At 27.0% G+C, this 16,980-nt stretch overlaps 1 protein-coding gene across 2 annotated transcripts; it reads left to right on the forward strand.

The window, feature by feature from the left end:
* Positions 1 to 2,580: 2,580 nt before the first annotated feature.
* Positions 2,581 to 5,032, forward strand: LOC100785706 (uncharacterized). Of its 2 annotated transcripts, none has more exons than XM_014769229.3 (5): positions 2,581 to 2,885; positions 2,964 to 3,100; positions 3,210 to 3,267; positions 3,722 to 3,799; positions 4,634 to 5,032. In XM_014769229.3, exons 1-5 carry the CDS (start codon positions 2,693 to 2,695, stop codon positions 4,825 to 4,827), a joined length of 660 nt encoding a protein of 219 aa, XP_014624715.1. In that variant the 5' UTR covers positions 2,581 to 2,692; the 3' UTR covers positions 4,828 to 5,032. The 2 variants fall into 2 exon arrangements, with proteins under 2 accessions (XP_014624715.1, XP_003547914.1); XM_003547866.4 differs by having other exon boundaries at positions 2,583 to 2,885; positions 2,982 to 3,100.
* The last annotated feature ends 11,948 nt before the right edge of the window (positions 5,033 to 16,980 follow it).

Here is a 16,980-nt window from a genome sequence, read left to right on the forward strand (position 1 = left end):
TCAATGTAGTCTTATCTAATTGTCAGCATATGGATATATTTGTCATTTTTTTTTTACTTTTCGTATTTTCACACTGCTAACAAATGTGTCCCGGAATATGAAAATACAAAATTTAGTCCCAAAATTATAAAGAGTGTGACAAATATATCTGAACGTTAATAGTAGATTGTGACTAATTATTATAATTTGGAACAATTTATACTGATTACGACAAACTTTTTTTAACAAACTCGTAAATTAAATTGAGTTTAAAAGAAAAAAGAATACTAGTTTTATAAAGTCGTAAATAACTTTTTTATACTCTCATGCTTAATAAAATGTTCAAGTAAAAAAAAATTATTATTGTAAAGCATTATAGTTAAATGAGATCTATTAATTTTTTAAAAAAATTGCAATTGCAATGATACTTTTAATTTGTAAAAAAACTCATCTCCTTTGGAATGATTTTTTTAAAGGTCATGATTTTTTAAATGATCAGTCAATAAAAAATAATTGTTTATGATTTTTAAAAAATTAATTTAAAAATCAACAAACTTTTATTATAAGTTGTAATTTGATGTCATTGCATATACTAATAGACATTCATATTTTATTATGAAAAATTTATAAAAAAAACAATTAAATAAATAGTGTTTGATTGAACAGAAACAATGATTTTCTTATCATTTTACAGTAAAAAATTTCTATGTTGATAGCATTTATTCAAAAGTTAATAACCAAATAATTGATTTTTTTTTATAGTTGAAGAAAAGTAAAAAGAATTCGCCTAAGCAATAAAAATTCACTTCATTTGATAATATTTTGTCACAATCATTATAAATTTTTCAAAATTATAATAATTAGTCACAATTTACTATTAACGTTCAAATATATTTGTCACACTTTTTATACTTTCGAAGATTAAATTTTTATTTTTATCTTTTAGGGACATATTTGTCATCGGGGTGAAAGACAAAAAGTCAAAAAAATATTATATATATGACAAATATGTTCATATGTGGCAATTAGAGATGATCACATTGACAATCATTTTAGTGACAAATTCGTCTCTCTATGTCATGTATACTATTTTCTTAACAGTGCCAGATGAAAGTTAATGACCGAATATATTTATTTCACTTTTTACACTTTTAGGGACTAAATTTTGTATTTTCATTTTCAGGAATACATTTTCCAGCGAATTACACATTTAGAGACAAAAGTGACTATTTACCCTATGTTTTTATGATTATTATTATTATTATTATTATACAATTAATTCTAATGATATTATACTCAATTGTCTTAACTAAATCTCAATATTCAAGTTTTTGAATAAAGAAAACATGAATGAAAATGAGAGTCTTATTAAAGATGAATAATTATTTTAAAGATAAATAGTCATTTTTATTCTTGAATGTGTAATTTACTAATAAATGCATTCCTAAAAGATGAAAATATAAAATTTAATTCCTGAAAATATAAAAAATGTGACAATATATCAAGTCATTAACTTTCGTCCGTCATCATTAATAAAATAGTCTACGTGACATAGATGGACAAATTTGTCAATGAAATAATTGTCAATGTGATCATCTCTATTTGACAACATAGAGACATATTTGTCATATAATATTTGTTTATATTTCGTCTTCCTACTATCTAGGAATAGGGTAAATAGTGACTTTTATCCATAAATATGTAATTCGCTGACAAATGTGTTCTTAAAAAATGAAAATACAAAATTTAGTCCCTAAAAATGTAAAAAGTACGAAAAATATATTTGATCGTTAACTTTCGCCTATCAGTGTTAATAATATAACTAAGATTCAAAGAAGTGACATATAAAATATATTTATCTTTTATTTATAGTAGATTGTGACTAATTATTATAATTTAAAAAAAATTGTAATAATTGATACATTGTTACAATGTTTATTTTGGTAAACTGGTATAATGTTTATTTTGGATAATGTCTATTGTGATAGACAAATTATGGTTAATAATCAATATTATCATTATTATTATGTTTTTTTTAAAATTATATTTGTCAATATATTTTTTAAGTGATTATTATAATGCTATGTTTGTAACGATAAAAAATGACGATAATTTATCCTAAAATTATATTTTACCCTTAAACAAAATAAAATTTCGGGTTAAACAAATTAGTTCAATAGAAATATACTGATATTTAGGTTCAACAATAAATTAATGACATTTTTGTCCAATAATGATAACTTGTTGATATTTTGGTCTAATGGAACGTATTGACATTTTTTTCTATTAAAAAAATATTAACATTTTCATCTCACTTAAATGTTATTGATATCTACGTTAAAAAATGATATCTTATTGATATTTTTATTCAATTATAATCAGTATAATCACGCTGATAATCGTTGTAGTGATAAATTTATCCTTGTGTATTACATATATTATTTTATCATTTTTTATATTCTTTGGATTAAATTTTATATTTTCATTTATGATGAATGATGCATTTATTAATAAATTACACATCCACTAACAAAAGTAATTATTTATCTTATTTTTAAAGAAAATAGTTATCACAAAATTAATAAATAGATCTTCCCAAGCTGTAAACAGAAAAAGAAAAAATAAATCTTTTTATGTTGTTGTCGTCGTCTCCTTTTTTCTGGAAGCAACCCCAATCTTCACTGATCCGCGCACTTAGCACCGCTTCCATTTGATGGCGTTCGCTCACTACTTGCTCGCAGTTCCCGTTGAGCCCTCTCCCAACTTCCCGACAAACCCTCCCAAACCAAACCCATCGCTGTCGTCGTCGTCGTCGTCGTCGATTTCCTCACACTGTTTCAACCTCTCTTCGTCTCTCCGCCCCAAACACTCGCTATTCTCCAGGTTCCGCAGGATCTGTCACAAAGGTAAAAAAAAACAAAAATCAAAATGAAAAATATTTATTTATTTACTGTTATTCTTTTCTCAAAACCGCTAATTTTTAGCATTTGCTTTGAATTCAGCTAAGGCTAAGCCGCAGGAACCTGAAGTGACTGTGGCGAGTGATGCATTTACGCAATTCAAGCATCTGCTTCTGCCTATTACGGATAGGAATCCCTATCTCTCTGAGGGTACAAGACAAGTGAGTCTCTGTAGTGTGATCATGATGATGCACTTCAATTTTTGCATTTGTTCATCAAGCACTAACTTGGGGTTGTTGTTGTTGTGTTTTTTTTTATTTTTTTTATTAGGCTATAGCAACCACCTCTGCTTTAGCTAAAAAGTATGGAGCTGACATTACTGTTGTAGGTATGTTATTGTAACTTACTGTGTGTGTGTTAGGTTAGATACTTGCAAAGAGAGCTTTACTCCTCATAATGGTCCTATCCGGCTCGAATATGATTGTTTCTCGTGAAGGTTTTTTGTGCTCTCCAATAATTGTTAGAGATGAAATTTTTTGCATTCATTCCCTTTTATCTGGTTCGAATATGTGAGTCCTCAATTAGATAATATTTGTTAGAAATGGAAACTTTACCCATCATTCCCTTTTCCTCCAAAATTCAGCTCCTAAACATAAGGGTTCTTATGTTAAATTGCAAAGGGAAAAAGCTTTACATTATTTTGTATGCAAGATTTGTAGATTTGTGTGTTTGAATTAACCTGGGGAAATAATTGATTCTATTGGTACCTTCAGACACTGTTTATTTGGAATTAAGCTGAATGTAAAGAGCAATGGGGTTTATGTGCTTTGCATACTTTACAGTTATTGATGCACAGCAGAAAGAGTCACTGCCTGAGCATGAGACCCAACTATCCAGCATCCGTTGGCATCTATCTGAAGGTTTGTAATAGCTTTTTATTTTTTTGTTTCATTTATTGCATTTTATCTGTTGAGACCCTTCAAAGCACAATAACATAATATGTTTTCTTATTCTGTGAGCATCCCTTCACTGCATGAGCATTTTCTTTGAATGTTTTTGTATGACAAGTTTTCATGTATTGGTGATTTGTGTTTTTGTGCGATGGTTGTTTTATATGAATTGTTCTGAATGTTCTTTCCCAAAAAAATTGGTTCTTGACAAAGTATGTGGGCTATACTTTGATCCATGTTGGCATTGCCGACCATGCTTTAGTGAGAAAGGACTTTTGATGTTGTTTATTATTTAAAGCCTTGTTTGGATAAAATTTTTCATAAATACTTTTATAGGAGAAGAAAAATGAAACTTCTTTCATAAGCTAATTTTAACTTATGCATAATCAAATTTTAGTTTGTGGGAGAAATTTATTTCATTTAGCTACTCCAAAAGCTGATTCCAATTTGTACATAAGCTAATTTTACCTCATGGGTGAAGCTTATTTCATTGTCTTCTTTTTTTTTTTTCTCCTGTAAGTGTTTATGGAGAAATCTATCTAAATATGGCATTAGTTAAATTCTGTTTCTGTGCCTTCTATGAATAGTTAAATGTCTAAGATTATATTGGATATACAGGATAGCTAGTATAAGAGTTTCATGTAGTTTGAATTCATTAAAAGATTAGGGATCTTGGGCTCATGTTTTTATCATTTTCAATCACACATTCATGTCATAAAAGTTGGGTTAAAATTAAGGATTGTTAATTTGTTATCAATTATTGTTCAATCTACTTGTTTTGTGTTTCATGATAAAAAATTACAGGTGGGTTGAAGGACTATAACTTGCTAGAGCGGCTTGGTGATGGCAACAAGCCAACAGCAATTATTGGTGATGTTGCTGATGACCTTAATTTGGATTTGGTAGTTATTAGCATGGAAGCAATTCATACGAAGCATATAGATGCAAATTTGCTTGCTGAGTTCATTCCCTGTCCTGTCATGCTTTTGCCATTGTAGTTTGCATATTTTTAAAGATAGGAAACGGTTTTTGTTTCATCTGCTCTGTCTTCTCTGATGCAATTTGATATTCCATCATGTTGTTTTTAGCATTTGCTACTCCAGTGTCAGGGATGTTTTGTTAAAAATGTACAAGTGTGCCTGACTAAGGTGGGGTGTGTGTATATATGTATGCTGAAGAATGACTCATTTTTATGCCTGGAAAGGAACCATGTTAGATTTTTATTTTGGACACTATTTTTTCTAAAATGATAAATATGAGAGGAATTTGGATCCTTTCATCTGAGCTTGAGGAATGTGGATCTGCAATTTTAAGTTTTGGATATATCTCTGCTTGACGCAATCGTTTGAAAAACTCTCATTGCTTAGGTTATTGACCTGCAATGTTCTCTCCTGAACAAGATTCATAAGTATCAATTGCAGTTTAACTTATAATGATTCTGAGTTCGGTGTGATTCCACACTAGGTGAAAAATAGGTTACTGTCTTATAGAGTATAGACAGTGAAATCAACTCCCAGTTTGTAGACTCACGAGGAGGAGTAACCAATTACAAAAAGTACTGATAGAATAAGAAAAGAGTCAGAATAATGGAATTGAAAACGATAGCAGCAGAAAAGGAGAGGAGAAAGTCAGAGTTAGAGTTACATCACACCATCCACGCCCTCCACAATTCCCTTTTTTCCCTCTTATACCCCTCACCCTTCACACGTATTCCAGAACCAGAATGTAATGGTGCCAAGCAATGGTTCTGGAGAACATCATATTTATTTTGAATAAATCCGCTATTTATCATGGGTGGATACCATTTAAGTTTAAACTTCGATTTTATTCTTCAATTTCCTCCCTCTTCTGTAATTGGACGTAAAATCTGAAGTTCGAAGTTTCAGAATGAACCGTGCTAGTATCATGGAAAACTTTTGGTGAGAAATGATATTGACTTTTAAATTATAAATTTGTGTTTGAAATATTTTAGCTGGAAAAGAAGTGGTAGAGATATTCGTTTTTGCAGATTGAATTATATCGTTCGAGGAAAAAAAAAAGGCAATTGATGATGTATATTATTTTTTTATAACAATAACTCATTGATTGGGTTTTAAATGTAAATTTGATTCAATCTAAATTGGTTGGTCTGTCAGTTTTTAGTTTGAAATTTTCATATATAAATTCTTCAAGTTTATGGAAAAAAATATTTTTTATCCAAATGCATTAAATACACGTTTAAAACAATTTATCAAAATAAACGGCATTCCAGATGAAAAACTTATCAAAGTATGTCAATATATAGGTCTTTATACACAACACTGGAGCATTAGTAGACATTAAGTATATAAAAAAAATGTTAAGACAATTTTTAAGATAATTTTTTGTTATTTGGTATGTTATTTTATTTTATTTGCTTTTTCTTTCGTGTCACCTGTATTGCGCAGATCCTCGTGACAGTCTTTTTGAAGATCAAAATGATGAATATTTGTCTTGCGTAGTATTTGTTTGAAGTCCAGTTTACGACCCTCGGATCCTGAAACAAAACTGGTTTCTTCCAAACCAGAATGACCAAGCAATTGCAAAAATAACTACTTTCCTTCCTCGTCCGCATGTACCACCACATCCATAAGCCAGTGTCGGAAATTTGTATGAGCATGTTTAGTTTAAAGTTGTAAAATTAGGTTTAAGGTAAAGGTGATTTTGTCAATAGATTAGGACCTTATTTTTGCATTCATTTTATTTTTATCCATCGAATTTGCATTGGAATGAGCGTCCCATCTTTTTCAAATGCAAACCAAACATGCATTATATTGTTCTGGCAAACTCTTATTCCAAGAGAAGATGCAAACTAGATTTTTTGAACTTCAGGACAAATAACTTCAGTTCAAAAAAATGTAACCTTTATTAGCTTCCCAAATAGAGTTATTTGGAAAATATCTAGCTTTAATAACCCGGTACGCTAGAGTCATCATTCTCCAACAACCTCCGCCCATTGTTTAGCAATTATGGGCAAGTTAAAAGATTTCACAAAATGGAAACCCAACCCACCTTTTTTCATACTTTTTGAGAGCCTTTTCCTACTTATCCAATGGATCTTCCTTTTGTTTACATCTCCTCCCAGGAAAATTGTGTTGTAAGTTGCTCAATCTCATCACAAATCCATTGCGGTAATAGAAAACAATTTATAACATAAGTGGGGTAGATTGAACAATCGACTTATGAGAACCACTCTACCTGCCTTAGACAAAGCCTTCTCCTTCCATCCTATGAGTTTCTTCCAAACTCTATCTCTAACAAATTTAAAGATATGGGCTTTGGACCTTCCCACCATTGTAGGGAGACCTAGATACTTCTCATGCCTTTCCACCGCCTTTACTACAATAAGTTGTGATCTTGTGATAGCTCTTCAATCCTCATACTAGCTACATTTTGGCTACAAGAAAGCTCAGATTTGTTAAGATTGATCCTTTGTCTAGAAGCATCCTCATAGGATTTGAAAAGACTTCAGAGGTGAGTTGCCTCCTCTTTCGTAGTCCGTGAAAATATGATGTTATCATCTGCCAAAAAAGAAGAGATAGTTGGGGTCAAGGGAGATACCCTAATCCTATGGATCATTCCTTGCTCCAAAGATCTAATAAACATAAATGAGAGAGAGCTTGAACACATAAAATAAACAACTATGGGGATAGAGAATCATCTTGCCTAAGGCCTCTATGTGGCTTGAATTCTCTAAGCTGACTTCCATTCACCATCACTGAGAAAGATATATTTTAAACACAATTCATGATAAGAGAAAGCCAACCTATTGGAAAACCAATAGAGATCAGAACATTTTTCAAGAAAGACTACTCCACTCTGTCATATGCTTTGGTCATATCCAATTTCAGGCTCATGAGCCATTTCCCCCCTTTATTCTTCATGAAATGATAACATTCAAAAAGCAATCAAGGCATTGTCTATAGTAAGTCTATTTGAAACAAAAGCGCTCTGGAATTCCTCAACTATATCTCATAGCACCCTCTTCAATTTGTTGGCAATTGTTTGTGTAACAATTTTGAACAGCACATTACACACACTTATTGGCCTAAACTCACGAGCATTAGCATGTGTTGGATTTTTATCTTCGGGATAAACATCCACTAAAAATTTGGCATCATGACATTTTATGTGTTACCATGTGAAAAAAAATGTAATTATCCAATTTTTTTTTTCTTAACGGTAATAGCCCGAGAGATCAAGAGGAGCTATTTCTGTTCATGTAAAACATGTAAATATTTGCAAAGAAGTTGTTGCTTGGCCAAGATAGAAAGATTCGTCATATGACATGTCAACAAGAATTGTGCTTATTCTTGTAGTGCAACATGAAAAATATTAAAAAGGAAATAAGTTTAGCATCTTTTAATCCCTATTTTTTTTTAAAAAAAATTATTTTTAGTTCTTGAACTTCTGAAACTAATTTTAGTCTCTTAAGATTTTTTTTTCTGTCAAGGACTAAAAGTAATAAAGGAAAAAAAGTTAAATAATAAAAACAAGGACAAGAAAATTTAAAGGAAGTTGATTGCTTAAAAAAGTTAAGGACTAAAAATAAATATCTTAAAAGTTTAAGGATTAAAAATATAATAAATTCAACATAAATTTATAAGAAATCAATTGCTTATGTAATATTTTTTAGTGTGCACAACTATATTAGCATCCAAGTTTTTATATATTTATATTTTTTTATTAATTCTATTTAATTTTTCAAAAATGTACGTATTATTTTCCTGGTTAAATTTTTCTTCATCGGGATTATTTTATTATCGGCAATACACTTTATTTATTTATTAGCTTCTTAAAAAAATGTTATTATTAGAATTTTTTGGTTAATTTGTTGTATTAGGACGTGCTACTTTTTTATAGAGTAATTTTTTTAGTTGATCATGTCATTCCGTTTGATTATTTTTAATATAGATAATTGGATATAAAACTAGGAAAACCTCTCTTTCCTGTGACCTTCTGCCTTAAAAAAATGTAAAACTAATTTTTCTTAAGAAAGGAAGGCGAAGGTAAAATCCAAATAACCCTGTTTGATTTTGTTGACCAAGTTTGATTAAAATTGCACGCACCAATCATGTTAGTATTAGAAAAAGGTACTGAATCAATGAAATTAGTTGGAGCAGTTTTTTTTTTTTTTTTGAGGCAAAAATTAGTTGGAGCAATTGAGTTTGAGTTGATCAATAATTAATTGATTTTACGTTTGTATAGAGCAAGCTGTCACCAGTTGGGGATTGAGAAACCTACTTAATTTAACCATATTTTATTGTCTTTTGATTGTATACATATCAAGTATCACTCATAAGCTTGATAAATATTTTTTTCCGCGAGAAATGTTAGCGGTATTTTCTTTCAAAGGTGAGATTTTTTTTAAAAATTATCAATTTTGGTGAATTTTAGTTCTTATTTAATATAAATCAGGATAGAGAATCAATGAGAAAAAAAAAACCTACTAAAAATTATGATTCTTAATAAATTTTAACCAATTATAAATAAATTCTTAGAAATAAAAATTTAGAGAGTACGCTAGTATTTCTCTTTTTTCATATAAGATAGCAACTCCCAAAATTTAACATATTGAAAACATGATAAATACACACCATTGAAGTAAATTTGTCTTAAGAAATGAGAAGATAAAATGCAATAACACTTTGATTTTAATGACCAAGTTAGATGAAAATGCGAGCACCAATCATGAAATTAATGAAATTAGAAATAGGTCTGTTATATCAAAAAAGAAAAAAAAAAGAAATAGGTCGATCTGAATCAATGAAATTAGATGGAGTAGTTAAGTTGATTAATTAATTGATTTTACGTTTATATATATAGAGAGAATGCTGCCGACACTAGTTGGAGATTGAGAAGTCTAATTAAACTATCAACTTGATAACTATAAGTAAAATGTGTTTTTTTTTTTATCTCCCCAAGTTTTTTAGGGTGTGTTTGTTTCATAGATTAATATTAAAAAATTATTTTTAAAAATGTATACATTCTCATGTTCGTGACAAGTTTTTAATAAGTATTCTCGGGTATTATTGATTCTTCTTAAGAATGTTAGAATTTCTCATTTTAATGTATTTTCCTCCATTTTTATTCCTCCAGAGAATTTCTTTTTTAAATTTTCTAACAAGAAAATAAATATTCTCATATCCACATTGCCGAAGATGCAATAAGATTTCATGAAATAAATACTCTCTTATTGTCTAATATACATAATATATGTAACTTCCATTTTTATTTAAATTATTTTAAAATTTGAAAAAATATTCTCAGGAATATTAAAATGCAACCAAACATTTTTTTTAAATGTCCAAAAATGATATTCTCATATTATATTCATAGGAATAACATTTTTGAGAATGAAAAAAATTGTAAAACAAATGCCCCCTTAAATTTTAATATTAGAATTTCTAAAAAAATTGTTTATTTTTAATCCTTCTAATTTTAAATTGAATGATTTTTGTCTTAAGCTAGTCTAAACCATTTTTTACTCTTTGACGTTATTTAAAGCACTTTGAGAACTAAAAGTGATATATTTCAAATTTAGAGAGATGGAAAACATATATTTCGAAATTAAAGTGACCAAAAACAAACAATTTTCTTTTTAAGAAACTAAAACTCAACTTTAAAGATTTTAGAAGTACCAAAAATAGATTTTACCCATAAATTTTCACTTCCTAAAAAGTAGCAACTTCTTAAAATATTAACATTTTAAAAAAATTATAAATACTCACCATTAAAAAGTAAATTTGTGATGATTGTCAAATATATATTAAAATATATGCTTAAATATAATTTTATTCCTCCTATTTTATTCAATTCATTATTTTGATTCCTTTATTTTAAAATAGAGGTATTTGGTCCCTTATTTTAAAAATTTCATAATTTTTATTCAATTTTTAATTTGTTTATGTTTTTATTTCTTCTATTTTGGTCTAATTGAACTCACATGGTTAAACCTAACATATTTATGTAAGGTACAACCAATTTAATTAATTAAAATATAATAAATAAGAGAAATAAATATAGAAAAAATTGAGTATTAAATAAAAATTATGAATTTTCTAAAATAGAAGACCAAAATTATGGATTTGATAAAATACGAGGACTAAAGTTATATGTAAGTCAAATTTATAAAATTACAAAAGTGTAAATTTTAGTGTCTAAAAGTACTATTCATTGTCACTTAAGATTCTGGAAGTATTAAAATATCATTTAGATCTTTTAAGGTGTAATTTGTTTGTCACTTCAACCCTACTGTTAAAAGATTTTTATTAAAATTAATGTTTGTGTTGCCTGACATGTTATATACCTACATGGCAATTGACAATGCACACATGGATTGACACATGAAATCCAATGTATATGTGGCAATTAAGTGTACGTATGTAGCTGATATCTAATGGTCCAACTATTATCATTTTGGTCCTTTACTATATAGTGATATGCATGCTTCAGATTGTCAAGTATTATATATGTGTGCACCATCAACTACCTCATAAGCAAAAAAACATGTTACGTAAGCACATATATGTGTGTTAACTTTAACGAAAGCCTTTTAATGACAAACCTTAAGTGAGACAAATTACACTTTCTAAGACCTAAATGTGGCATTAATACTATTAGGGATCTAAATAACAATAAATTATACTCTCAAGGACCAAAATAACAACTTGAAATAATCAATCATCTATGTCATATAACTGCTTTTCACCTCTATATAAAAAAAACAAACAGTCACTATATTAGAAGCTGGATTATCCATGTCAGGTAATTCAAATATTAGGTAAGTTTAAATTTAGTGGTATATATGCAATACAAGGTTTTCTAATAGGCTTAAAAGCACTTATGGGAAGAAGTAGCTTTCTTATCTTCAAAGAATAATCTTAAATACAAAGGATCTAGCATTCAATTGTTTTTTTTTAAGAAATACAATTGTTAAATAAATGAGTTTTGAAATACAAAAATTACATACGGACTTAATAACTTATTATAAAAAACAGTATAAGATAAATCACATACTATATTCTTTGAAAATTTAAAATAATAATAGTTTCATAATGTTAAATATCCATTTAATATAATTATAATATCCTGTTTGGTTCAATTTTTATAACAAGAATCTAAAACCAAATCAGACTAAATTGCAAAAAGTAAGTGATTTTTAAGGAATTTAGTTTTTTCCATTTTTTATGTAATTGATTTTTTTAATTGGTTTGACAGTTTACAAATAATTTAGTTTTTTTTTCTAGTAAATGTTACTTGTTAGCTTGATAGTTAATGTTAATGTGAGAAATTGAAACTTAGTATCTCTTTCCTCTTCCCTTCAACTATGAAGTTAATTTTATAACTCTTCTATATTTTGATGGTTTTTAAATAATTTGATTTAATTTTAAACACCTCTAGAAATAAATATCTAATATTTTAAAAAAATAATGGATATTCTTTATATTTTTTAATCGTCACAATCAAGTCGTGATATCAATTTTATTTTATTATGCATAAAATTCTCAGAATTTTCATTTTCATTTTCAAAATCTTCATAACTAAACGCATTACATCATTATAAATTTGCTCAAGACCTACAAATATAAAACACCATATTCCATCTAAAATTAAAAACCTCAATCTACGGTATCTTAAACATATATTGTGTAAAATCTTTTAAATTTGGTTATATCCATAAACCTTTTCAATTTTAACATCTCAATTTTTTCTTAAATTTATTTAAGAAAAAATAAATAAGGGTATTAATGTTTTATTTAAAGAGGTGATAGAAATATTTATTTGTACAAAGCCCACATGTAATCTTTTTGGTAATATTTGTTTTTAATTTCTTATTAATTAATATGGCGTCAGCAACTGATCTTAACATATGACAATCTATATATATATATATATATATATATATATATATATATATATATAAAAGAAGGTTTATTTCATATTCATTCCCTCTAAAAAAATATTAAATGAGATTATTTTATTTTTAATTCAAACAAATATAATTAACAATTAAATGCAACCAATTAATCAATTGATTGAAGTTCATAAATTAATATAATAAATTAATTATGAATCCGATATTAATACCTAAATTATTTGATCAATTTGTATTTTATAAATTAATATATATAAAAAATATACATAATTTTTTTATAAATATCACGAATTATATGAAAAATACATATAGAAGAATTGTTAGCATATTATAAAATTCAGAAGAATTGATAACCAGGTTACATGAAAAAAATTAATACTAATAAATTGGTGTTTGATTGATAATCATTGATACATTGAATAAATTTAATTTCAAAACTTATTATACTTTTTACGGTCAAAATTTGTTATAATATATTACATTAATTATCACTTTAATAATTTAAACTTAATTCAACTAAATAATTATTTTAACATTATATTTATTCTATATGTAATTTCTATCTTCCTACCCCTCTCCCTCCTTCTTTTCTATTTATTTTATTTTATTTACATTCTAAAAAAAGTTATTCATAGAAAATTTGATATGAATATATAATCAATATTTATTCTAATTAAATATGTATCTTAAATTCTAAATTGTCATAAATTTTAATTTTTTTTCCTATAACAAGTTAAAACATCAACCGAGTAATACAATCATCAATTTAATATATAATATTTTTAATAATTTTATTTTTGCTCAACCATTTAATTACAAAATTTAGAAAATATATTTGATCATTCAATTAAAAATATTATGAAAAACAAATATATAGTATATTGTTTCATATTTATTTAAAAATATTATGCACAACTAAAAATGACAAAAAAAAAATAAATCCATACCTATAGATATTTGCCGATAAAATATTCACAATAGATACTAAATGAATATCTTTAGTTACTACTTGTACTTGTACTTGTTTTCACTACCTATCTGTTAATGAACACGAGGACAAATATCATGGGACTCATACTAGTGTTACCTATTAATATTAAAATACTTAAGTATTCTTTATTTTTTTTCAAACTTAAACACGTAAATATTCTTTATAAATATTTTTTTATTTGTACTTGTGTTTTGGAATATCATTTTATTTGGACTTATATTTTAATGTATTTTTATTTGAGTTTATATTTTAGAGAGTAATTTTTTGATAATTTTGTTTGGAGTTCACAAAAGTTATTTATTTAGAATTATTTATGGGCATTTTTAATTGTGTAGATAGTAGAATATTTGAATCATTTTAGTTGTAACAATTAAAATATTTTTTCAAGAAAATATTAAAATAGCTAAAAATTACAACAAAAATGTTTGTTAAAATATTTTCAATTTCTTTTTTGCAATCGTATCCTTGGGTACATGCGGATATCTTCTAATATTAAATAAGTTTACTGGTATCCGCTTAAGGGGTACCCTATAGGTAACGGACGAGTACATGACGAAATAAAATACATTTTTTTTGTTAAAAAAAGGTTCAATAAGACACCTATAATGTAAAATTATTTTAATATATATATATTATTAATTTTAAAAGAGTTATTTTTCATTCTAATCATTCATTTTCTTAAAATCTAATGATTAAGATTAATTATTCATCACAACCATTAAATTTCAAAAAATGAGAATGATAAGTAACTTTTAAAGGAAGTTGATCCCTTTATATATATATATATATATATATATATATATATATATATATATATATATATATATATATATAATTATCTTATATATGTTTTCTAGTAGTGTAACATATATAAAATTTTAAAAATAATTGATAAATATATTATAAAAAATATAATATATAAGAAAATCATAAATTATAAACTCAACACTCATACATGACACATGATATTATACTAGTTTAAGTTGAATTAAATGTCTAATATATAAAATTTGGATGAAATATTTAAATAAATGAATAGGCGTAATGGGACGAAAACGATTTAACTCACCTTCTATTTATAAAAGGTGAGACATGTTAAAATTTGGATTTGGATTTATAAAAGAGGAGAATAAATTTTTTAAACTCAACTTGATCCCCTTTAAACTTTATTGAGCTTATGAAAACTCACTAGGAACTCACTTTATATATATATATTTTAAAATTATTTACTTATATATTTTTAAATAATCATATATTAATTTATTAATTATATTTTAATTTAAGTAACATATAAAAATTAATAAATACCAAAGGAACTTAAGATTAAAAAAATTTAAGAATTAAATTATATTTTAAGCTAAATTAATTTTTTAAAGGGGACTAAATTAATTAAAAACCATAATATACTTTAAATTTTAGAAAATTTTAATAGAATAGCAAATTGTTATGTATTGTGGTCTATATGTACGTGCGCTGTGAGGTGACGCTGCATTTTCTTGCAATCTATCAATTTGATATTACTAATGGCATATGAAAAGAGATTATAAAATATCAACATGCACGAACTACGTTTATACATCTTTGCTTTGTTTTTTAATTATTTCACTACTAAATAAATAATTAATATTTTTAAAGACAATGGTCCTTTGGTGTATACATTTCCTAAAACAACTTTGCTCTCATTGTTTGATTATTGAAAAAGAAAAACATATATTAGTTAAAGGATAAGTTGGAAAAATAAATATTCACAAAAAATGTAAACGGACATGAAAACGTGTATTTCTTTCTCCTCTTCTACATTTTTTTGTGTGCACTTTGCTCTCATTCTACCCACTACATTTTTTTGTGCGCACTTTTCTCTCATTCTACCCACCCACAAAAGCAACCCCCTCACAGTTTTACACAGTTAAGAAAACTGAAATAATCCTTCAAATACAATGCTATTGGGACGCAAAATATGTTTGATCTCATTTTGCCTTTTCTATTTTTCCTCTTCTTTTCTGTTTCACTTTTTGGCACATTGTTTCTCCTTGATCTCCTAGAGATTTTGGATTTGGCCCATTTTGGTTTTCAGGTTCTTCTCTCCCTATCAATGGTTGTTGCAGAAAATTTAACAACTGCCTTCTTAAATTTGCATTTAGTGGAAGAAGTTTCCAATGAGTATCATTTATTTCAATTCCTCTCATCTTCTCAGTTTTCAAGCCTAGATTTCAAGAATATCCCATTTTGTTTTTTTGTTGAATCCTAGGCAATTATTTTATTTTTTGCTTTGGGCAAAGTGACCCGCGTGACTATGTTCTGGTAACTTGGCCACCACATTACCCTCGGACTCCTTCAACCATTTGCCAACATTAAAGGATGTGATTAAGGTTGTAGATGATGTTTTTTTTATAAATAAAATCATAGCTTGAAGTTTAATGGTTGGTAGTTAAAGGTGTGTGATAGCAATCGCTAATGAGATTTATGTCATGAATTGCTTCATTTTGTTTTTGGTTTTCTTTACTGTTAGTCATGGTACTCTCTCAAGAGGTTCCTCACCACTCTTTCCAGTTCCAGGACATACGTCATCATTCATCAAACTTCATAACTCAATCTTATTTTTATTTATTTATTTTAATTTTTTAAAGGATGATTGGTTCATTTCCAATAAGAGTTTGATCAATCTTGATCAAACCCAAAGTTTGGTCACAATCAGGATAGAAATATTTCGTAGCGCTTAACATTCATCATAAACTCATTCATTCCTTAATACTCTTGCTTCCTATTTGTATCTTCTTTTCTTTTTTTTTTTTTTCCTTTCTAGCTATTTTTCAAGTTGAAGAAATATAACTTTTGAACCTTCATTATTGAGAACTTGAGATTGAAAAGTTGTTCACTATTTCTAAAGTTGTGAACTTTTTTCCTTAAAACTCAAGCAAAACCTTTAGGGTTGAAATCCTTGAATTTATTTTATACCAATGCTACAAAATATATTTGTTTTTGGCCTCTGGAATATTTGATGCACCAGATTTTGAATCTTTTATTCATTTATTTATTTCCATTATTGAAGTTTTCTTTTAAGAGAAATCATTTGTAATTTTATATCCAAACTTTATCTTTTGTGTATCTAGCTTCTTCCTATACTTAAATAACAGAAACTGTACCAAGTGAATGAGAGAGATCAAGATTGGATTTAGAATTTAGAATACTGAGTATTTGATTTATGGCTTATGTGCATACACCAAATAGGCAAATACTAGGAGTGTTTTGTGACCTATTTAAGAT

The sequence above is a fragment of the Glycine max genome, chromosome 16, assembly GCF_000004515.6.
Source record: "Glycine max cultivar Williams 82 chromosome 16, Glycine_max_v4.0, whole genome shotgun sequence".
Classification (NCBI taxonomy): domain Eukaryota; kingdom Viridiplantae; phylum Streptophyta; class Magnoliopsida; order Fabales; family Fabaceae; genus Glycine; species Glycine max.

Coding starts and splice junctions, on each gene's coding strand:
- LOC100785706 (XM_014769229.3), top strand. CDS start 2,693: ATGGCGTTCGCTCACTACTTGCTCGCAGTTCCCGTTGAGCCCTCTCCC. Junction 3,268..3,721: donor AGCTGACATTACTGTTGTAG/GTATGTTATTGT, acceptor CATACTTTACAG/TTATTGATGCACAGCAGAAA. Junction 3,800..4,633: donor CCGTTGGCATCTATCTGAAG/GTTTGTAATAGC, acceptor AAAAAATTACAG/GTGGGTTGAAGGACTATAAC.